This window comes from Perca fluviatilis, chromosome 5 (assembly GCF_010015445.1).
Source record: "Perca fluviatilis chromosome 5, GENO_Pfluv_1.0, whole genome shotgun sequence".
NCBI lineage: Eukaryota > Metazoa > Chordata > Actinopteri > Perciformes > Percidae > Perca > Perca fluviatilis.
In genome coordinates this window covers 16,833,925-16,857,186 of record NC_053116.1, presented here as the reverse complement: position 1 = coordinate 16,857,186, position 23,262 = coordinate 16,833,925, and the positions used below count along the sequence as shown (strand labels likewise).

General features: G+C 41.9%; 1 protein-coding gene across 12 annotated transcripts in view; it reads left to right on the top strand.

Moving 5' to 3' along the window:
- Positions 1–23,262, top strand: part of LOC120559618 (membrane-associated guanylate kinase, WW and PDZ domain-containing protein 1-like) — a 92,609-nt gene that overhangs the window by 59,196 nt on the left and 10,151 nt on the right. For 6 of the 12 annotated variants that reach the window (XM_039801466.1, XM_039801463.1, XM_039801467.1 and 3 more), the window contains 11 exons: positions 136–174; positions 1,730–1,787; positions 2,093–2,202; positions 3,735–3,857; positions 4,441–4,626; positions 5,750–6,361; positions 13,671–13,705; positions 16,440–16,695; positions 19,469–19,560; positions 20,361–20,556; positions 20,715–21,017. In XM_039801466.1, coding sequence (XP_039657400.1) covers positions 136–174; positions 1,730–1,787; positions 2,093–2,202; positions 3,735–3,857; positions 4,441–4,626; positions 5,750–6,361; positions 13,671–13,705; positions 16,440–16,695; positions 19,469–19,560; positions 20,361–20,556; positions 20,715–21,017 — 2,010 coding nt within the window. The remainder of the gene's footprint in view (positions 1–135; positions 175–1,729; positions 1,788–2,092; positions 2,203–3,734; positions 3,858–4,440; positions 4,627–5,749; positions 6,362–13,670; positions 13,706–16,439; positions 16,696–19,468; positions 19,561–20,360; positions 20,557–20,714; positions 21,018–23,262) is intronic. The other 6 variants (XM_039801464.1, XM_039801469.1, XM_039801468.1 and 3 more) reach the window with 3 other exon arrangements.

The window sequence follows — 23,262 nt, the reverse complement described above, 5'->3', positions numbered from 1 at the left end:
GACTTCATCACTTTGTCACTTCATTCTTTGTTTACTCTTGATTTCTCCATCCCCGACCCACCTCCCCTCTGCTATCCATCCCCTTTTCTATTCTTCATTTTGTTTTCTTTGTTTCATCATGCTTTCATTTTGGAGAAGAAGGGATACATACGGAGGACCTGGAGACTGAGCTTGGTAAGGTTTTTAGATTTTTGTGCTTAAAACAAAAGTTATGCTGCCGCTCTTTGAAAACTGATCATCATCTCTTAAATATATGCACTAAATGTCATAATATGGTTTTGGTTTACATCGTTTGAAATCCACGCTTAATTCTGTCAGCATGCTGCTGTGGAGAGATTTTTGAGATAGCTGCAAGGAATTCAAAGAGCTTTTGACCCCGATTGATGCTGTATGCCGTCGTTATGTTTGCATTTTATGCTCTACCATCTTACATGCTAGAGGCAGAAGGGAGACATGACGTTTGCTTGTGCCAGCTGCAGAGAGCAGTGGTGCATATTGAAAGTTGGAGTTGCTTCACAGACAAATGGCAAATGGCTCAGCTCCTGATTCTCCTTCCAGTTGCAGGTTGCACAAACAACCCTGTAATGGAACCAGAGCAAAGTCTCAAACAAGGCCTTAAATGTCTGGCTGTAAGCGTTTATTACTGCTGGCTGCTTAGATGCAGACAGTCTGTGATTATTGATTGTGAAATCCAAACTCTTATAGAAGTGTTTACTGGACTTGGGAGAAGCCCACAGTAACACAAGGCAGTAATGTCATTGTCTGAAATCAAATAAAGTGAGGAGGAGGAGGACTGAGATGCCAACATCTTAATGGGGATGTGTCCATCCTCATCTGTCCGCCTCATGCAGAATTTTTCCAGACTTCACTTGTGTGTTGACCCCTTTGTTGTATTCACACAGTTTTTGTGAGTTTTGTTTAGTTGTGATGAGCATAATAAAAGTGGTTGTGGGCAGAGTGTGAGCCTGGTCGTAATTTAGGTATGCATGTCTGTTGACTAGATATTCATTAAACAAGAGTGCTACTGGCACGGCTTTAAAGGGAGAATTTAATGAGTCCTTGGCAAGTAGAAATCACAGCTAAAATTTAAGAAACATGATGAAACAGAAAAAGTTGTTTTCAAATAAAATAAAAATGGTCACGAATTATCCAGTTTTATAATAGTTAAAGTCTTTGCTTAGTTTGGTTATAAAAATTGTTCTCATTAATGGCAGAATTTAAAAGTACAAAATGCAGTGCCATAAAGACAGCAAATCCTAATTAACTGTGTTTACGAACTCAACACAACAAAACTCTTACGTCTCTTACGCAGAACTGTGAAGAAAAACATTAAAAAAGGGTAGAGCGCAGACCTACGCCAAGGCCAATCCATTCCAAAATGTTATTGGTTCTTCCCTGTGTCATGCTTCACCCTTCCACGCAGTTTCATGGAAATTGGACCAGTAGTTTTTCCGAAATCCTGCTGAAAAACAAACCGAAAACATAACTACTTGGCGGATAAGTCATGTGAACCCTCTAGTGCCATAATCAGAGATGTTAGATACGATAGAGGAATGTGATCCAGTACAAATTTGCATACTATATTTACTGTAACTGTAGTTTAATAACTACGTTTGCTACACTCAGTGTGTTGGAATCAGCCCAACCACACTATCTCATTTAGCTCTGCTAATGACCGAGGTGAAAGTATTATTCTGTGTTTAATGTTGTGTTGCCTTCTGTATTTCAGAGCTGCCTCCAGGATGGGAAAGGATAGAAGACCCAGTGTACGGGGTGTACTATGTAGAGTAAGTTAATCACAAATTGTCCAAATTAAAGAAGACATACATTATTAATCCTCGAGGAAAAATAAAAAAAAATGTCACTCTGTTATTATACACATTACACACACACGTAGGCCCAAATACACACACATGCAAACAGGACTTTGCATTGCATGGAGAGATGTCAGAGCAGTTCAGACCCTCTGAGGCTGAACCTTCACATTGATAAGAGCATTTGATGAGCTTGTATATACTGTAACTGTCATTTCTTTTTTTCTAACAAATCTTTACCTCTATTATCTTGTTTCTTCTCCCTCTCACTGTCCCAGTCATATAAACAGGAAGACCCAGTATGAGAACCCAATGGTGGAGGCGCGGCGTCGGAAAATCCTGGAGCAGCAGCAGCCGCAGCCTCCAGAAGGTGAGCGGTATATTCGAGGTTCGTTTCCTGCCCTGGCACGGCACCATTTCTTTCTTTCTTCATGTCTGTGAGTGTCACGTCCTTCTAGTTCGTCCAGTGCTCTCCCGGGTTTTGGCCAGATGCTTTTCTTCTCTATTCTGTCACTTGACTTCAATTTCTGTCAAGACATGATGGGGAAAAACATTGTTATTCACTAAATGCAAATTTGGATTCTCTTAGGGACCAAGTTTTACTAAAATAGAGCTGGCCCAAGCCCTGGTGTCGTCTTTGTTCAGGTTTTAAGTTACATGATTTAAAATCATAAATGCTGTATATCATTCTGTATTTGATCATTTAGTTTGATTTACCATGAAAAGGCAAGGAAGAGATTTTTACTTTAGCCCAGAGGTTTTCAAACTGTGAGGCACACCTCCCCAGGGGGGCCGGGGGGAGTGACGTAAGGCAGAGATACTGCGGGAGGGGAAAGGGAAAGGTGCAGGCCCAGTGATTTAGCACATTCATCAACAAATTTAGGAGTTAGACCTGCTGCGGTTGGGACATGCAGCTCACAGAGGCAGTTAAGTTACTTTAAAACACTTAGCACCCAATTGCTACAATTTATTTTTATTTAGTGTTAGCAGTTCTCAGTCAAAGGTGAAACAACACTGATATGAGGGGTTATAGTGTGACTTGCCATGCCAGCTCCATTAACTTTGACAGAAGTGGCATCAAAGTCTGGCACAAAATTCTAATAATATAATGATGAGTAATGATTCTTCCTTCTTTTAAAGGTTCCTTGATTGCAAACAGGAACTTCAATAGCTAATTTTGCGTACTTTTAATGGTCCCAAATTGCAAATATAGGCTAAAACAAACAGGCTCACTAAATCCATGGCAACATTATACTTTCTGTTACATCCCCCAATGCCCTCAAATTAAGGGAATTGTAGTTCCAAAACTTATTATCCCCCAAATATACGTAAGACAAAGTATAATATTAGGAGTGACGGCATCCTTTAATATTGATTTTTTCCATGTTGCATTATCAATTTTTTTTGTCTGTACTGTGTCTCAGATTTTCCCATCACAATGTTTTATACCTATATTCCTGGAATACTGACACTCTCCTCTATCCATTTATATACAGATGTTTGCCCTGTGTTGAAAACCTCTGGACACTCGATTTTGTCTGAGTGGGGGCCCACAGTATCAGACTTTGAAAACCCCTGCTTTAGCCTGCGATGTCATAAAATAAAAACTGTTTTGCATACAACATATATTATTTTGCAGAAATCAAATATATTTTTACATTGCAAGACTTACAAAAGTATCTTCCATTCAAGAAATGACACTAGTAGATCCTGATGTAAATGAGAAGCTAATTACATCTGAGGTGTAAAAATACTTCCAGATGGCAAGTATGCAAGTATAATAGCAAGTATAATGCTCTGTGTGTCTATACATGTTGCTGTTAAGTGTTTCTATGTGTGGCATGTAAATACACCTTTGTATTGAGTGTGTGTTGGTGTGTGTTTGTGTGTGTGTGTGTGTTTGTGTGTGTGTCTATACAGAGTGGATAGAGGAGCACTCATCAGCAGCGGCTCCATTAGCAAACTACGCTCCAAACCACCTGGAGACCTACAGGGACCCGCAGGTCCCACCAACTCTACCTCCCATGCCTGCAGGAGCCAAACGTAAATCATTATGTTTAATAGACACTGTATATATTTCATTACTACTGTTTGATTTTTCTATCTTGACACGATGCATCATGTAGTTCAGATTAATAACAGAAACGTTTGTTTTTGTTCACTACATCTACATTATAAATTCCCCCTTTGCTTTGACATTTTTCCTCTATTTTCTGGGGGGGAAAAAACTATTTCATTTCTGCTGATTTGTTTACACTCTTGATATGACCTTTGAAAAGGACACCACCAACAATTCTGGAAATGACTATGTGGAAGTGGCAAACGAATGCATCCAGACCAAATGTTGTTAGACTCAAACTGTCCGAGCTTTCCATGCATCAGCAAACACTTCTAATAACAAGACAAACCAATCCACCGTTTCATAGCCTGTCACAGCCGATGATGCTGGTGCCTAACATTTGAGGAATCAGTTGTGGTCTCCGCTTGCAGATTTGTTCACATATAACAATGAAGTCTACAAAGTATGATCCTGATCTCAGAGACAAATTGACATTATTCAGGAATGTTGCATGTAGAATATGTGAATGGACACAAAAGTAAGAGTTCTTTCTCCGGTGCTCTGCAGGAGGGAAGCCTTTTTTCACAAGGAACCCAGCAGAGCTGAAAGGAACCTTTATCAACACAAAGCTGAAGAAGAGTCGTCGCGGCTTCGGCTTCACTGTGGTCGGAGGTGACGAGCCAGATGAGTTTCTACAGATCAAAAGTCTGGTGCTGGACGGGCCTGCAGCCGTGGATGGCAAGATGGAGACAGGTGCAGTACATAACCAATGTCTACAGGGGGCACTGATTTCATTCAACACACTTCTCCACTACTTCTGTCCAGTGTAACCTCACAGACGTTGACTTTTAAAGTCCACGACAGCTTGGGGCTGTCCCACCGTCAACTCAGCACTTAAGGGCTCACTAGTAGATTATTTAACCCTTTATGCACATTTTCCATACATCTGCAACTTCACAGACCTTACTTAAGGGAATAACCCATAATACAAAGCGTGACACGTTTAACAAAACATGCAGGAGACACAAGATTGAGATTTTCCTGATGATTATAAACATGCATGTCGCTTACCCGTACTGTATATTTGTACTGGTTTGTCTTATGATAACATGATAGAGACTATCAAATATAGTGAGAATCTGACAATGTTATAGGAGTGAAATGCTATATTTGTTGAGGGGGCACACACCCATTAGATCGCCTAATACATTCATTACATTGAATAATGGAATTTCACACCAGCAGTGTTTTGACTTGATATACAGTACAGGCCAAAAGTTTGGACACACCTTCTCATTCAATGTGTTTCTTTATTTTCATGACTATTTACATTGTAGATTCTCACTGAAGGCATCAAAACTTTGAATGAACACATATTGAATTATGTGCTTAACAAAAAAGTGTGAAATAACTGAAAACATGTCTTATATTTTAGATTCTTCAAAGTAGCCACCCTTTGCTTTTTTTGATAACTCTGCAAACCCTCGGTGTTCTCTCAATGAGCTTCATGAGGTAGTCACCTGAAATGGTTTTCACTTCACAGGTGTGCTTTTTCAGGGTTAATTTGTGGAATTTTTTCCCTTATTAATAAAAAAGCAAAGGGTGGCTACTTTGAAGAATCTAAAATATAAGACATGTTTTCAGTTATTTCACACTTTTTTGTTAAGAAAATAATTCCATATGTGTTCATTCATAGTTTTGACGCCTTCAGTGAGAATCTACAATGTAAATAGTCATGAAAATAAAAAGGAAACACATGGAATGAGAAGGTGTGTCCAAACTTTTGGCCTGTACTGTATTAATTTAAAACCCAAGTTAATAGCTGTTAATTGTGTAAATGATGACACCACTAACAGTGCAATTTCCCTTGGTACAGGTGATGTGATAGTCAGTGTGAATGACACCATTGTGCTGGGCTACACCCACGCTCAGGTGGTGAAGATCTTCCAATCCATCCCCATTGGTTCCATGGTGGACCTGGCCTTATGCCGTGGCTACCCGCTGCCCTTTGACCCTGATGACCCAAACACCAGCCTGGTGACCTCAGTGGCGATCTTAGACAAGGAGCCTATCATCGTCAACGGACAGGAGGCGTTTGACTCGCCTTCCAACCAGGCTGGTTCCGTTAATGGCATGAGGGAGCTGCGGCCGCACAGCCCCTCGGCGGAGGTGGCGTCTAACGGCTCGCACGGCTACTCCAGTGATGTGGTCACACTGGCCTCATCCATAGCCACCCAGCCGGAGCTGATCACCATCCACATGGAGAAGGGCGACAAGGGATTCGGCTTCACAATTGCCGACAGCCTGACTGGAGGAGGGCAGAGGGTCAAGCAGATAGTGGACTACCCGCGCTGCCGTGGCCTAAAGGAGGGGGATATTCTGATGGAGGTCAACAAGAGAAATGTGCAGAATATGAGCCACAATCAGGTGGTGGACCTGCTGAGCAAATGTCCCCGAGGCAGTGAGGTCACAATGCTGGTGCAAAGAGGTATGTATTAAATCAGATATTCGGATAAATAGATGCAGGAACTGGAGCTTTGACGTGTAAGGATGTGCGATTAAGCACACAAAAGAATGTACTGCTGTCTGCTGAACAGACAACTGAACAGACAACAGTTTGAATAGTCGGCATGTAAAGAGTGGCAGAGAGAAAAGTGAGGAAGAGAGTGGGTGGCAGGTTGAAAATGCTCAGACTGGATGGGATGAAACGAAGAGAGGAAAAGAGACGATGGGCTGAGTTAGCATGGCGGTTGAGGAGCAGATGATTGTGGGAAGGAGTGGGAGGCTAGGTAGAGAGGCGAGATGGATGAATGGGGGTGGAGGAGCACATTAGGTCAGGGACTTATATACGTTAGGAATACAGATGCTGCAGAATTGGACCTCAGAGACTTTGTCACTCTTTATGTTTGCACAAAGAAAATATCGTCCTATGTTGCCTAAATGATAATTGGCTGTTGTGAAGGGTGTGACTGTTTATTTTCTGCGCTGCACTTGTTTTATTTTACAAAAACTGTACCTGGAATGAATAAGTTATGGGAGATCATAGTCTGTCATTAAAAGAAAATTACTTTTTCATGACTTTCATTTCATTGATTTTGATTCGAAAATTGAGTATTCAGTTGGCTTACATTCTGCTGCTATACTGCTATTTTTATGTTTGATAATTTAGTCACACTTTATTGTATTGTGTTGGAATTTTAATGCCAGTTGGTACTTTTTTACTGGATTCTCAGCCTGTTCACTGCCACGCTATGCTTTTGGCCTGGAATGACCCAGAGATAAATGTTTTTCTCTTTGAAATGTCAAAACAAAACAAATTGTTTGCCGGAGTGTATACTATCCACGCAGATGCTGAATGAAATTGGAGGTCCCTCCTTTTGTGTCCAGTTCTTATTGTTGTTAAATTGCCGTCCATGCCAGCTGACCCTGATCTCTATTAGTAGCAGGTTGGGATATGCACCCCACATCAATTATGCCCTCTAATGAGTTGACCCTGTGCACTGCTGCTGGAATAACGCTGCAGTATTGTGTTAAATGTCAGCATCATTATGGGCCTATGAGAGTGTGTCTTGAAAGAGAGAGACTGATATGGATGCAGGGCAATATTCCTGCTACCAGAGCATAGAGAGAAAGAGAGGTTCAAAGAGAGCAAGAGCAAGATAGAGAGGAAATAAAGGAGAGGATGAGTGGGAAGGAGACTACAGGCAGTTACCGTACTTGGGCAGGCATGATCTACGCAGCAGCGTAGATCATCTCTGTTAGCTTTGACACCATCAGTATTATGAGCTCAGGTGAGAGGCCAGCTGATGAGGGGCAGAAACTGCACACGCCCAGGCAGCCAGGGTGTCGGTATTCAGATTAATTAAGCTTCTATCTCAATGGTTAGAGGTAGGGCTGAGTATTGCTTGAAAGTTGAAATAGTGCAATACGAAACAAGTTTACACATACTAAAATTATTTTTTTATATGTTTCGTATGTAACATGTTTTCTATAAAATCCTTCTTTCATTTTTCAAAAGAGCCAATTTCCTTATTTGGAGCTTTGACAGCCAATGACAGCCTGCTGCAAAATTCTGACAGTGTCACAAATTTAGGACCACATTCTCACAATGTGACTGCTCATACGTTCCACGCCTACAAACCAAAAGATGCAGAACACAGTGACCATAGCAACATTCCGTAAGCGCTATTTTCACGTAACAGCTGCAGACACAAACCAAAAAAAGTTCTTGGGACTTTGGCAAATACTTTTTCCAAACATAAGAGTGGCGCAGATGGATGACGCAAGCTGATGGCGCGCCTCTGCTCTCAGTCTGACACAGATTGCAACAAAGATTTTACCAGCTCCTCGTACATTGTCAGCAGTAAACTTCACTATCGTGGTTGTTTCGTCTGTAAAGACGCCTTTAGTTAATCAGGCAAAAGTGCCAAACACTTACCGTTTGGCGCCCTTTAAAATTGGGGGTTTTTTTTTTTTTTTTTTTTTTTTAATTTTTAAAAAAAAAATTTTTGGTTTTTGGTTCCTTCTCAACAAAAAACAAACAAACAAAAGGCCCCCCCCTTTGTGGGGAAAGTTGGTGATGGGCATTTTCTAGACTGAACAATTTATGTGACGAATCAAAAATATACATCACAGATTAATCAACAATAGAAACAATCATTAGTTTCAGCTGTACTCTACAGTATAATAACGGTTCTTGGGACTGAGGTGTGTTTATTTGTTTATTTAAAAGGATCCCCATTAGCTGACGCCGAGACGACAGCTAGTCTTCCTGGGGTCCAAACAATACATACAAAACCTAGTAATTACAATCACAATTACTCACAAAAATATCATATATAAATACACATAAAAGAACAAAAAAAAGTAACAATACAGAAAGTACTGATTAAAGTAATAGTAAAATAATGCAAAACAACATAGCACATGATACAACCTCGCTCAACCAATCCAGACGATATTATGATGTTGAAAACAAATACAGTCTTAGTCTTTTTTTTTAAACCAGGTGTGTGCTTGGCTTTCTGTCTTAAGAGTGATGCGGTAACCTTTCAAGTGATCGCTAGCAGCTAGCACATACTCATTCACAAACAACAATTATGGGAGGAGCGGGGTATGGCAGATAAGAAGGGAGAGGAGAGGATGAGAAATAGGAAGGCCAGTGATCATGTTTTGAGAAAGTGGAGGAGGAGGATTAGAGGAGAGAGTGAGAGATTTGCTGAACAGCACGGGAAGTTCAGCGAGGGGAGCGTGTATGAGAGGATTGGTTTAGATAAGTATAGGCGGAGGAGAGGAGGAGGAACAAGGTGGACTTCAGCTGGAGGAGAAGAAGCCTTAATCTGTTCATCTGTGACTCATCAATCTGCGCTGTCTGACTCAGAGTCAGCATAGTCTGTTTTTAAGAGAGGCACAAGGTCAAACAAACATCACACAATGATTTTCCACGGGGATACTTTTCTCTCAAGACGTGTTATTTGATGTTTCCAATAGAAATAGTTTTTACAGTTTTGTAGATGATCTTTAAGCAGTAGATTTATTTGTGTCACAGAAGTTACATTTACAATAATACTTATTTTAAGTTACATTTAATATTTATTTAATACTACACAAGTTCAGCCACCAGTTTATCCCAGGAGGCAGCATTGCTTTGAACAGAACAGCGTCAGAATAGTTAGCTTGTGGCTAATCTCCGATAGAAACACAGCAAGTTCAGAAGCTTCACAATTAAAATATTAATGTGTTTTGTCACAGAGCATTTGCAGAAGGCGTAGTGCATTTTGCCATTACCTTAATGCTGCGTGCGAAGGCAAAACAGTGCATCTGAAATGAACTGAGACACATTTTAGTTTTCGGATTGCCCAATAAATGGTCTCTCTGGTTTCAACTCTGTGGTTGTCAAACACCTAGAAGAGGGGAGAATGGCAACATGTAATTAGTGCAATGGAAAAAGACAAGAGGTAGAATAGGCTGTTGTGGTAATGAATGAAGTAGCTGTAAGGTGTGGTGACAGTGTTGTTAAACAGAAAAAAAATAACTTGTCTACAAGCCAGATGTGATCTTCAAACTTGGCAATCTTGTTTTTTTATAACGTAGACTTAAATGTCCACATCGAATAACACTGCACAAATTCTGCAACGTCTCAGATTTGGAAATATATATTTATTAAAATAGTCAGTTGCATGTGCAAATATTTACCTGTTAAAAACCTCTATCTTTACCGTACGCTTTTCAAGTCTGGGAAATTTTTTATGTAATAATAATTTTAAAGATAACATCTGGCGTTTTCACACGCACAATCTTCTCCTGTAAAGGAGGCCAGACCAGCTATGACTCCTCCATCTTGTCTTCCCACTGTTGTTGCCATGACAATCGTGCACAGCACTCCTGTCCCCTGAGAGACAGAGAGAAAGAAGAGAGAAAATGAAAAGACTGAGAGAGAGGGGATATAAATGAAGGTAGAGGAATGAAATAGGATGATAACCAGGAAGAGCGAGTCAATATCATTTAGAGTAGATGAAGAGAAGGGACTACCGGATAATAGGACAATTTTATAAATAGAGCAAGGACAAACATTTACAGGTTCGACTTAACAAAAGAGAACATTACTCATGTTGTACACCTTCCTAAAATGCATATAGCAAACCTGGAGGAAGCACCATTCACTCGTTCTGTGTGGGCTCTGCATAGATTCACCAAGGCCACAGCTTCAACAGCATATTGAAACATAGGGCCATTCACCGTGCTGCAGATCCAGTTTAAAAAGCTCCAGCTTTTTTCAGTGCTTTTGCTTCAGGATGAAAGAATGATGTGCATACACTCACACATTTGTACCCACGTATGCAGATACACATTTTTCAGCATTTTACTGAACTTGTGCTCTGTCATTGCTGCTGTGTGATTTCTCACAATTCTATCTGTGAGAAGTTATTTTGATGGGACAGAGGGCAAGGACATTTTTAAAGGCTAATTTAATAGATACGAAGGTATGACCAACTCCTTTATCACCAGTACTTGCACTTGTACACACAAATTATACAACCTATTGAGTAGAAACGCTACTTGGCATGCACTCATATTGCCGATTGATAATATGAACCTGTCTTTGAGGCTCTACATCTGCGCTGTTGGCCTTTCAGTGCTGTTCAATAATTTCCTTATTAGAATATTTCTTTGTTACTCTGCTAGTTACTATAGACGTACTTCACTGTCTACTGTAAAAGAAGTAAAGGAAGAAACCTCCTCCACACTGCTGCTAAGAGCCAGTTTAGGTCACCAAACAACTGACGGCATTCGCTTTCACTTCCAATTTGTTTACTTCCCCTCTCATTTGAATTAAAATGGACACAGTCTGGTAAGTTTGGTAGAAGGTTTCCTCAGTAAAAATAAAATCAGGCCTTTTTAAGCCAATGTTGAATCCTTAGCGATCAAGTCTTTTAAATGGAGCAGCGTTCTGTTGCGGGGTGTTGAGCAAAGCTTTACTGTCATTGAGCAGCTTCAGCAGGGTAAAAAATATCAGGATTATGGCCTTGGTGCGTAATGTAAATGCTGTGTGCGTGCATTCATGCGGTTTGTGCTCTTTGCATAAATAAGTGCTCACCTCCTTCCATACCTGCCCATGCTGATATTACATATGTGTAGCATGCATGCATTCATGGATGCTTCTACACAGTTGCGTGTGTGCAGGAACATGCAATTCCCATATTTCTTTCGAGCTCCAGCTGCTCATGAATGTTACATTGAGCCAGATTTGATCAAGTCTGAATTACACATATGCATCGCCATCACAAAGCCAGAGAAAGTTAAGCAGATTTAAAAACTGCATCATGCATGAAGATGCATTCACACCGTGTAGCATGTAAATCAGCTGTTCCAGCTGACATAGCTAAAGCGGATGAATGTAGAGTTGGGGTCAAGTTACGTCCATTCCTCAAATCTTAATTCACCTTCAGTTCCAATGCCCAAATTTATTAACCATATGGCCATAGTTAAATTAAATTCGTATATGCTTGGTGCTAATTATGTTGACCTTGTTGTCAGTTTGTAGGATTTTCAGAGGTTGTTTCAAAGTAAAGGGTTTTTATTGACCTCCCACAATGTATTTCAGGGCTCCTGGGTCATATAAGATGCTGTTGAAATGGAAAACACTCATTACCTTATGATGTGTGTCCTTCCTGGGCCAGACACACACACACACACACACACACACAAAAACATTCATCAACACGTCAGCAGCTGGGATTTTCCACTTCCTCCAGTAACTGGCACCCCATAATCTGGGGGAGAGAGGGAGGGAGGGAAAATACGGGGGATAAATTATGAATTTTGTAGAGAGAGGGGCTTTGCAGCAACAGAGAGTTTTAACATTTAATGATTTTTTTGCCAATGCAGCAGAAAGAGCCTAAGATGGATGCTTGCATGTTGTTGCGTGTGTTAATGTCGTCCCATCAATACTTCCAGTAGGTTTTTCTCTGTGCATGCTCAGTATGTTGCAGAAAAGAATGGTCTGTAGTATGTCTTGAAAAGATGTAGTAGTAATGTAGGAGAGTGAATGGATCAAAGGTCTTGTATTAATGTAAATATGGTGTGCTGCTCACACCATATTTAAAAAAAAAAATAGACTGCTGCCAATGCATACAGAACTAGTTGATTGCCTTGGCAACAGCAACTCTTTGTCCCTATGTCGTTCTTGCATTCATTTGTCTATTTTTGTCTCAACATACTTTGCTGTAGTAAGTGGAAGGAAAAGTAGCATCAGGAAGGGAAAGGAGTGTTCTTGGAAAGCGGTGCATACTCTGAGTGTGTGGGGTAAACGATCAGTTGGAGTCTAAATGGGTTTGTGTTAATATGTTTCAGGTAGAGGAACCTACATGTTGAATGAATTGTTGGTCTGTGATACAGTAGATGTGAGCATAAAGCAGTTTACGTGGGAATGTAGATGATTCCCTACACTGGTATGCTGTGAATCCTCTCCCCTGACAACTGGCTCCAAGTATTAATATTTAATTAGCACAAATGAGATTGATCTTCTTGGTGACTCTACACTATGTTAACTGGTATATAAGAGGGAGAGAGAGAGATAGAGACAGACAGACAGAGGGAGAGAAAGTCATGGTGCACGGAAGAAGAGGAGGGGGAGAGAAGAAGGGGAAAAAAGACACAGAGAGAAGATCAGCTTCTCAATGTAAGCTTTGAGCAAAGCAGGGGAGTGGAGAGGAGAGGATACAGCTCTGTAGTTACTCTGAAGATGTGCAAAGTGAGGTAGAAGCTCAAGCTTTACTTTGATAAATCGCTCAAGCTGCTGAGCTCCTTCTCAGTGGGTTATAGTTGAGATTCTGCTGGAGAGCTTGTTTTGGAGACAGCCGGGAAGTAGACTGGAAATGTGTGTGTGTGTGTGTGTGTGTGTGTGTGTGTGCGGGGGACCTGTAGCTTTGACCAGCAGTCCAGGGCTGCTGCAGCATAAGTCAGCCTGTCTAATGCAGATAGATCAGTTGCTCCTCTCGTAATAGCACGGGTGTGAGCGCTGAGTGAAGCGGGATACAGCACAGGGGGAGGAGATCACTTAGATTAGCGAGCAGCCTAGCGCAGTGTGTTGCACAGAGAGAGAAAGCAACAGAGAGGAGGAAGAGGAGGAGGAGGAGGAGGAGGAGGAGGAAAGCAAGCTGGGCTAGTTGCGCTCTGCTCTGCAGCAGGAATCAGGGTCCAACCGTTTGTCCTGAGGAGTTTTTGTTCAGAGGGGACAAGGGAAGAGCACCGCAGGTCATTAATGCTCTCTCTGTCTCTCTGCCGATGCTTTGCAGGAGTGGTGCCAGCCAAGAGGAGTCCAAAGCTGATGGTGAGTACTATAATCTTCAGCTCGTGTGTGTGTGTGTGTGTGTGTGTGTGTGTGTGTGTGTGTGTGTGTGTGTGTGTGTGTGTGTGTGTTGTGTGTGTGTGTGTGTGTGTGTGTGTGTGTGTGTGTGTGTGTGTGTGTGTGTCGCGCGCGCATGTCAGCTCTATTGAGTGAAAGATGTGCTATTTAAAGAACAAAAGACAGATGATTTGATATCTAACTCTTGCTCTACTGTTCTGCATCTATAGATGCTATCATTCCTCTTTACTTCTTTCTTCTGTCTGTCACTTTGTCTTCTTTTATTTTCCTCTTCTCTTTGTTTGCCTCTGTGTTGTCACTTCTCTTTGTTTTATACCCTCTCCCTTTCTCTCTATATCCTTCCACTCCTGCCACGCTGCCATCCTGTGACTGATTAAGCATAGCCTCGGCAGAACAGTGTAACAGTGACCAGCTGTTAGGGAGGGCAGTCAGCCACAGCTGAGGGAAGATGGGAGAGAGGCATGAAGCACAGATAGGGGGGGAAAAATGGAGGGTGGATGAGGGAGGGGAAGACCAGTGGGGATCTGGTTTTTCCCACAACAGTGAATCACTATGATAGCCCACAGATACAGAGAACACACTAAGGCTAACAGACAGGGAGAAGGGGGCAATGACTACAGAGTAAGCTGAAAGCAAAGCAGAGGAAGATTGGGGAAGCTGGAGGAGAGATTGCAACAGATTGCAATGTGACTCGTAGTTGTGACAGATAAGAGAGGACGGGGAGGTAGAAAGAGGCAGAGTGACCAGTTCTCTGAGTAGCTCGAGGATCTCTTAAGGAACAGTGCAGTTATTCAGGAGTTTAAAGATCAAACGCCTCCTCATTTTTACGACTCATCTCAACCTGATAAAAAAAATCAATAGAAACTCAGAATAGACGCTTGTGCAGCTTTAAATTACTTACACCCTAGTTCACCCCTGGAGAGCCACAGTGTTATAATAGAAGGACGTTTCCCCTAGACAGGCTCATCCAAGGTCAGTGATGGGTTCAATTCCCACAACTTGAGTGGAAGAAAACCGTGTCTCTTGATTGGCATGAAAAGCCCCTCAGCTGGCTGGATATTAGCATTAGGGTTAGTTTGAAATGGTATCAGTCGGGGCTGTGGGTGTTACCTATTCAGGTCACGAAGGATGGAGGAGGGGTGGGCGCTGTAAGGGGGTCGAATGAGACCAATAGTGGCACTGCCTCCACTGTCACTTTGGATTAGCTTTCCAGTGAGGAAAAAGCCAGTTTTCCCCTCTCTGTGTTATGTCAGTGAAATGTCACGCTGCATGCGGTTTCGTGTCAGCCCAGAACAACCATTTTGCCTCCAGTTCAGACTCTGAATAAATGCTCACAGTAAACTCCCATATGCAAGAGAGACTTTGCTGTCTCAACCCATTACGGAAGTCTCTAGTGATCGTATGAGAAGTCAATTGTGCATGGCTGTTGTCCTCATTAAGAAGCATTACTGGAATATTTGACCCTTCTTCTCGTACAGTGTGATGAGTGAGAGACTGTGCGATAAACTTCCCTACCATTCCATGCATGGGTTTATTATTCATACCAGATCAAAAACGATTCAGTTATCATATTGGCGCCTTTCAGTAATTGCATTTTCTCTGTAAGGCTCATTTTTCATAAAGCTGTGAAGTCTGTAGTTGTAATGTGCATCAGCAAGTAATAACGGGGTAATATGTACATTATCTGGACGCAGAATCAGAATACAAAGAAAACCGAAAACGGTAAGGCAAGAACAGTGTGCGTAGCAGCACAATAACAAAATCATGGTACTCTATATATTCTCTAAGCGGGATGTTCGGACCAAAAAACTGCCCTGCGCTAAAGCAGCGCAAGAGGCTTTGTTGGTAGGGGTGTGTTACTTTGTGACACAATGAAAAACGAATAAGTCCAATTTGAGAAAGAGATCTGTCAATCTGAAGGCTTATCGGACGCCGAAACGCTTCACAATCAGTACAGGATTTTACACTTAACAATTTTTAAAACTTTTTTTGCTGGACAACCCTGGTTTTGTTTACTGGAGCCCCCCGTGTTGCCAGACTGAGGCTTTTACACACAGCCAATGTTGGTCTGAATGCAGCCCAATACACAAGATTAACACTGAATATAACAATTGTTAAACCGGTTTTATTTCACTGTTAAAACAGACGAAACAGACGGGCAATTTCCCTTAACTGAGTAGCAAAAAAATTCTCACAATACTCAACTCCTACCCACCAGGAGTCTTACCTGCTTTTGAGATTGTACTATTTGCTTTCATGCCAGATTTGACACATTCCTGTTTAATTTGAGACCAACCTTGATTCTAGGCATAGGTTTCCATGCTCAGGCCTTTCTGCAATAAACAAAGAATCACAGTATTCATGAAAGGCAATATCTTTGTTCATTAAAATTCCCTCACATTTCAATCTGTCTTTGTCTCGCAACCATGGAAACCAAATCATTTCTCCTCACTTCAGCAGCAGTTTTAAGTGAGAGATATTCTACTGTAATGTCTGAAAAAGATGACCTTGTACGCTTTTTCTTTCACTTTGTCCTCATCACCACTTTTCTCACTCATCTCTTTCCCCCTATCTCCGCCTTTATCACTGACTCACTTATCTCTCTACCTCTGCCCTCTACCTCCATCTTCTGCCTATATCCACCCCCATCCCTTAAACACATACGCCTCTCTCAACTCTGATTTTTTTGTCCACCCAGCACCAGTTAGAGAGGAAAGACAGCCAGAGCAGCTCCCAGCACAGTGTTTGCAGCCATCGCAGCACCCACACTGATTCTCCCAGCCACCCACCCTCTGCCATGCCCAGCGAGGCTGTGGCTCCCACTCCTGCTGCCCCCACCCAGCCTCTGCCAGGCCTGCCCCCTCAGGACCCTGCAGATGGCACCCTCACCCTCCAGAAGAAGCCAGACCCCTTTAAGATCTGGGCACAGTCCAGAAGCATGTACGAGAGCCGACGTGAGTAGAATCCAGTTCGAACTTATTTTAGGAATTTGAAGGGTGTGCTGATTTTAGAGTGTAAACGCTTAGCGAGGTTTATGCTCTAGCAGCATTACAGACCTTTTTAACCTTCTATAAGTGTGAATATGGCCTGAGATTATCTGGTATTTGATGGCTTTGATTCAAGATAAATGCTAAAACAAATATTCCACAATACCCTATTGTGGTATAAAATGCGTAAGGATCTGAGGTTATTTTTGTAGATAATTTGATGTATGTGATGATTTAAAGGAATTAAACTAAAATTTGAAGCTTGTTTTTAATATGAATATTTGACAAAAGATGTTGTATTCTATGCAAGTTTGCATTGTGTGGGCCGATTCTGTGTAGTTTATTTATTAAATCCTGCTAGATTTAAACTGTTAACGCACTTACTGACTACTTCTTACATCTTGGGTATTTTCCTTAGATTTCCCATGTGTACTTTCTAAATTTCTATTCTATCTTATACGGTTATTTCTTCTGCTTTTCTATTTTTCTAGTTTAGTGCTACATACTGTATGATTTTGGGATTAGACATGGAGGTCAGAAAAGATTAAACAGATAACTGCTATAATATCCACTGATTGGATAGTATTAGACTTTTGATAAAGTGAAAAGACATCTCTGATTATTAAGCTTAGAGTGCATTAGTAAATGTATTTCTTTGATTGTGGAGTGTGAAGTTGCACAGATTAAAGATTCACAGCTGAGTATAAAGTGTGATCACCACAGGGCACATCTCTGTCTTTGTGTCTGTTAAAGCCCTTTTTGTGTTTGCTAAACAATTGTGTGCTTACTGAGTCACAACTGATCCTATGACAAAAGGTGCCTCCAAGACACACACGTCCTTGCTGATGAGTGATGTGGTGTGTGTGTGTGTGTGTGTGTGTGTGTGTGTGTGTGTGTGTGTGTATACGTGTGTGTATACGTGTGTGTATATGTGTGTGTGTCAGTCAACTGAAAAGAGCCGTCAAGTACAAAACAACAAAACATAGCATGTGTGTACTTTCCTGCACATCACCCAGTGGGACAAGACCAAAACACACGTGACCTTTTAAACCACGTTTAAAAACTGACCACATTTACATAATCAGCAGCCAAACAGCCTGTCTCACGCCCTGTTTTTCCTGTTTACTCTGGAAAAACAGAGCATCTGAAATCGAAAACTAGAACATCAGAAAGTAGGCAGCCTTTCTGTAAGACTCCTCAACATCATTTGTAGTCATGGCCTATTCTTGCATTATTCATAGGGAAACACTGTATTGGGTGTCAAACCACTTATTTTCTGTTTCTGATAGAAGAGCCTGTGAAAAAGGGGAAGGAGCTCCCAAAATAACGGGTTCACTCGAATGCTCTGGCTGAATCATATCTTTCAGACCTCCTGTACTTGTAACAGTGGTGATATTTAAACGGACAATAGGTCTGTATTTGCTGTGAAATACATCTCTGTGTTGGAAAAAAAAAGATTGCTTTGATTGTAGAGTGGTGATATCTATGGCAAGTCTGCTGTGTTAGCTTGTCCCACATTGGGATTGTTTCCAGCCACACATGCGCTTGCTGTGTATTGCAGAGTTGGTTAACAATCATGGCTGCCTGTAGAATCTAGGACTGCTGCTGATTAAATATTAACTGGGCCCGGAGAGGGCTGCTTTAAGCTGTTGCTGATTGGTATATCAGTTTGATAACCCCTGAAGGAGCTGCAGCCCCCTTTTTGAGTCAGCGGGGAAGGAGGGGGAAGACACAATGAAACAAGAAAGAGAGAAGACAATGAATGACAAAGACGCCCAGATTCTGTGTCTGTATTTTCATATGTATTTATGTGCATGCTGCCACATACAAGTGCACACTGGTGCATTTGTGAGTAGGTGATTCAGTGCATCCATTGAGTGCCATAGAAAAGCATAATTTCAGTGTGACTACAAAGTGAGCTTTTGGGAATTTAGCTTCCCTGAATGCTTAATGTCACCTGTCGCTTGATGTGGCACACAGACACAGGTCAGAGGAGGGTTATTTATAAATCAAACCACAGCAGTGAAATTCACACCAAACAGGTTATCAGGGGAAGTAAGGAGCTTAAGCTAATAGGGTCACTACTGGCCTTGAGTGGCAGCCGTGTAGACAGGAGGCGGTGCAAGAAGAAACGGCCTGTGCCTCCTTTGCAGACTGGCCCTATGGGTTGAACAGACTGACACCAACTTGCCTGTGTCCTCCTCTACAGTCTGCTCCATCGATGGCGAGATGCAAATGTGTGTATGTGCATGCGTGCATGTGCGGGTGTTGGAAAGCAGGAAAGAAATAGGCGAATGTGAAGCTACAAATCCATGTGTGTAAGAAAACTTAAATGAGGGCTAATGGGGATCGCCATTGAGTAACATTTCAGACATGTCTGTGAGTATGATGAGGTCACAGCAAGAGAATTTTCTATATTTGTTTGTGGTCTACACGTGAGAACAAGGAGCCAATCTGTTTACGGAGGCAGTGCTGAGGCAAAAGAAGGAGGAGCTTTTGATCCTGCCTGCTCTCATTCTGACGCTAATCGAAAAACAAACACCTTATTAATCAGCGATTACACAACTGGACGTGGATTTGTGATAATGAGACAAAACGTTTTGATTTAAAGCAACAAGCGTTCAGTGATTAGCCTACATAGATGCTAATCAGTCAACGCTGAGTGGAGCCTGCAGGTCTTTGGCAGATTTGATGGTCAATCTCTATGGAGTCCCCTCACTGTTTCTCTTGTGTATTTCAGTGCCAGATTGCCAGGAGCAGGACATTTTCCTTTGGCGAAAGGATACAGGCTTCGGCTTCCGTATACTGGGAGGAAATGAGCCCGGGGAGCCTGTAAGTATCCCTCTATATTCACATCAATAGTTTATCACAATAGCTGATGAATTTAAAGATTAAAATGTATATACTCATACACCCCATTCATATAATTTCTTATAATTTAAAATCTCCTTTTTCTTAATACGCTTCCCAGTTCTATAAGAGGTTCTCTGCTTCGTTAGTTTTCTCTTTCTTCCTATTTCTGTGTTAAGCCTGCCTTTTAGCAGAGTAGCAGAAAGTCCTGTCAGTCTGTCAAACTGAAGCTGTTGCTCTCTGGAGGATCATATAGACAGCTTGTTAAGAGAAGGCAAGGCCTTACCCACAATCCCTCTGGTTGTGCACCATATATTTGTCTTAAAAGGAGGGAGCAAGAGGAAGAGTTGAAAGCAGATATTGAGGAATAGAGGGAAAAAATGGCAGCAGGCTTCAGTTCTACCGTACAGGAGTTGGTACTTGTAGTTTGTGCCAAAAGGTGTTGCGTTGTAGTTGTGTGCTTGTTTCTGTCAGAGCTTTGTGTACATGCCCACACAATGCCTAAAGCACACAAGTTTCTCTGTGGCCCCAATAGGCTGCATTGGCATACCTTGAAGAAATACAAGAGTAGACTGAACAGATTCATTTAAAATCAGAAGGAGATAAGTCACAATGAGTCATTGTGCTGTCTTGGCTTGTTGACTCTTAATTAGCAATTGTACTGTATCATAATCATAAACGCTACCATATTCATGTCACTCAGAAAATACAATGAATTAAGCGTTGTTTAACAAAGTCAGTAATATGTTGCATTGTGCATTGTGTGTGCTCTCCTTTCCCAGATCTACATAGGGCACATAGTGAAGTATGGGGCAGCAGATGAAGATGGACGCCTGCGGTCGGGTGATGAGCTCATCTGCGTGGACGGCACGGCGGTGGTGGGCAAGTCTCACCAGCTGGTGGTGCAGCTGATGCAGCAGGCAGCCAAACAGGGCCATGTCAACCTCACTGTCAGACGCAAGTCCCCTGGATACGGAGGTGATGAGAGTTTTACATAAAACTTGAGCATGGGTATTCATACATGTGCCATGCATTGTCATATGCATGTTATATAAACCTAATGCACACTGCTTTAACCTTGATAAAGTTCATGACATAAATACTTGAATCTCTGTTCTCTTTCTCCTCATCACCAGTGTCAAAGGGGGAAGGTGATGTTCCCCCATCGCCGGCCTCCTCCCACCACAGCAGCACACAGGCACCCAGCCTGACGGAGGGCAAGCGGACCCCCCAGGGGAGCCAGAACTCTCTCAACACCGTCAGCTCTGGCAGCGGATCTACCAGCGGCATAGGCAGTGGCGGTGGAGGTGGCAGCGGGAGTGCAGTGGTGCCTGCCTCCTTGCAGCCTTACGATGTGGAGATCCAGCGTGGAGAGAACGAGGGCTTCGGTTTCGTCATTGTGTCATCTGTTTCCAGGCCTGACGCCGGCACCACCTTTGGTAAGTGAGGCAGGCTAAGCTGGAGCTAGTTGAGATTGACAGGGACTTCTATTCAGTTTGACATTCAACTTCATCTTGTTTACTATAGCCTGACAATTTAGATTTTAGTCTGACTCAACAATTTGATTGTTTGGGAATTTGTAATCTCTGTTGGTGCATGTTACGTGAAAAGAGTTTTTACTGGAGATCATTATTTCTCTGTGATTCGTTAACTCTACGACTGTGAGCAGCATGCACAAACAACTTAAAGCTGCAATATTCTTCAAAGGTTACTACATGACACTGATGATAATACCTTGCTGAAAATTATTTCGGGGGTTAACAAGTAAAATAGAAGACTTTAATACCACATAGAATGCAACTTAATACCCGTTTCACAATAGTACTGTCCAAAGTATAAAAGTACAGTGGAAGACCACTACAGATGATATGGCCAAGAATGATTCATCATTATATCACTTATTTTTATTACTTCCCTGAAGTTTATAACAAACTTCCTAATGCTATAATCAATTAAATTAACACACCCTGAACCAATAGAACCAGAAAACCAATTGAAAATGATTACCTCATTTAAGTCTTTGTTAATATCCAGACTTTTCCATTATAGGGTTATGAGACAATGAGCGTCCTGTAACTACTTTAGCAAGCAGTAGTTACAGCCTACAATCAGATACAAAAACATTTTATAACTAACATTACTGATTAAGAAAGGCAATTTTAAATATGTAAGGCTTTGGCTTTGCTTTTGTACCAGTGTGTAGGATTTAGTAGCATCTATCTGTGAGGTTGCAGATTGCAACTAACTGAATACCCCTTCCATCACCCCTCCCTTTCCAAGCATGTAGAGAACCTACGGTGGCCTTCAGTTATCGTAAAAACATGAAACGCCCTCTCTAGAGCCAGTGGTTTGTCCGTTCTGCGCTACTGTAGAAACATGGCGGTGCAACATGGCGGGCTTCGTGGAAGAGGACCTGCTCCCTATGTAGAACTCATTCTAACCGAAACACAACAATTATTAGTGTCAGGTGATAATACACTAATTAAGAATATTATATTCCATTTCTGCCAATAGATTCTCTTAAATCCCACACACTGCTCCTTTAAGACTTTTTAAATACCTTCCATGTCCTTTTTTTTTTTTTTTTATTAAACTACATTCAATGCTTTCTAAGCCTTTTTAAGACCTGCAGATACCCTGAACAATCCGCTCTCAAGAAACCTGAGAGTTGGTGCATGAAACAGCCCCAGTCCCCTATGCATACCTCCAGAAAAGAGCATCTCCACACATAAATGAACCTCTGAGTGAAAATGAATGATGCCATCTCCTGGCAGAATTACAATATAAAACTATAACTGCAAGCAGTTATGACGGGGTCCAAGCCTCCCCGGCGCCAGTCGACCCCTGACGCGAGTCTCACCCGACGAACCAGGGAGCGTGCGAAAGCGGAACCCAAAGCAGAACGGTGGGGAGGCAAAAGTCAGGAAATATCGAGAGGTGTGAGCCGCAAGGTCTGCGGTACGTTGCCATTGCAAATATCCCATTAACATTGATTGAGTAAAAGGGCAAAAACTGGTCTATGTTGACTATAGCGCCCCCTAATGACTGATCTTTGCCACATTTGGTACAGACCCTCATAGCGGCATGCCGAATGAGCATCACAAGTTTTGTGTCGATAGCAATTACTACGGCAGAGAAATTGCAATCGCAAATGTCCCATTTGCATGCATTGAGTTATCGGCCAAAACACATAATCGTTGATTATAGCGCCCCCTAACAGCCGATCTTTGCCAAATTTTTACAGAGCATTGTAGTGGGATGTCGAACAACATCAAAAGGTTCATGTTTCGTAGCTAGCTACGAAATTTAGTTTGGTGGTAAATTGCGCATAGTTTAACGTAGCAAGATTCTTTTGATAACTTTTGGTCAGGTCCATCTGGAGATGCTATTTACCAGGTTTCGTGCAGATCGGTCGCACAGCCAAGGAGGTTTTAGACGGAGAAAAATAAGAAACCTTAGGAAAACAAAATGTACTCCTCATTGACTTTTCTCCGTTTTATGAATAGCAGGCAAGTGTTGTTTGACAGGAGTGCACTTAGTGCCACAGACACGAGGTCACAAACCTACTATCATGAGTTTAGGGATGACAACATGGCATCATGACTTTGCGTAAACATACACGCCACTTTCCTAAAGCCAAATGGCTGTTATCTGTATGCATTTTGAGCTTTCCACTTGTATGTC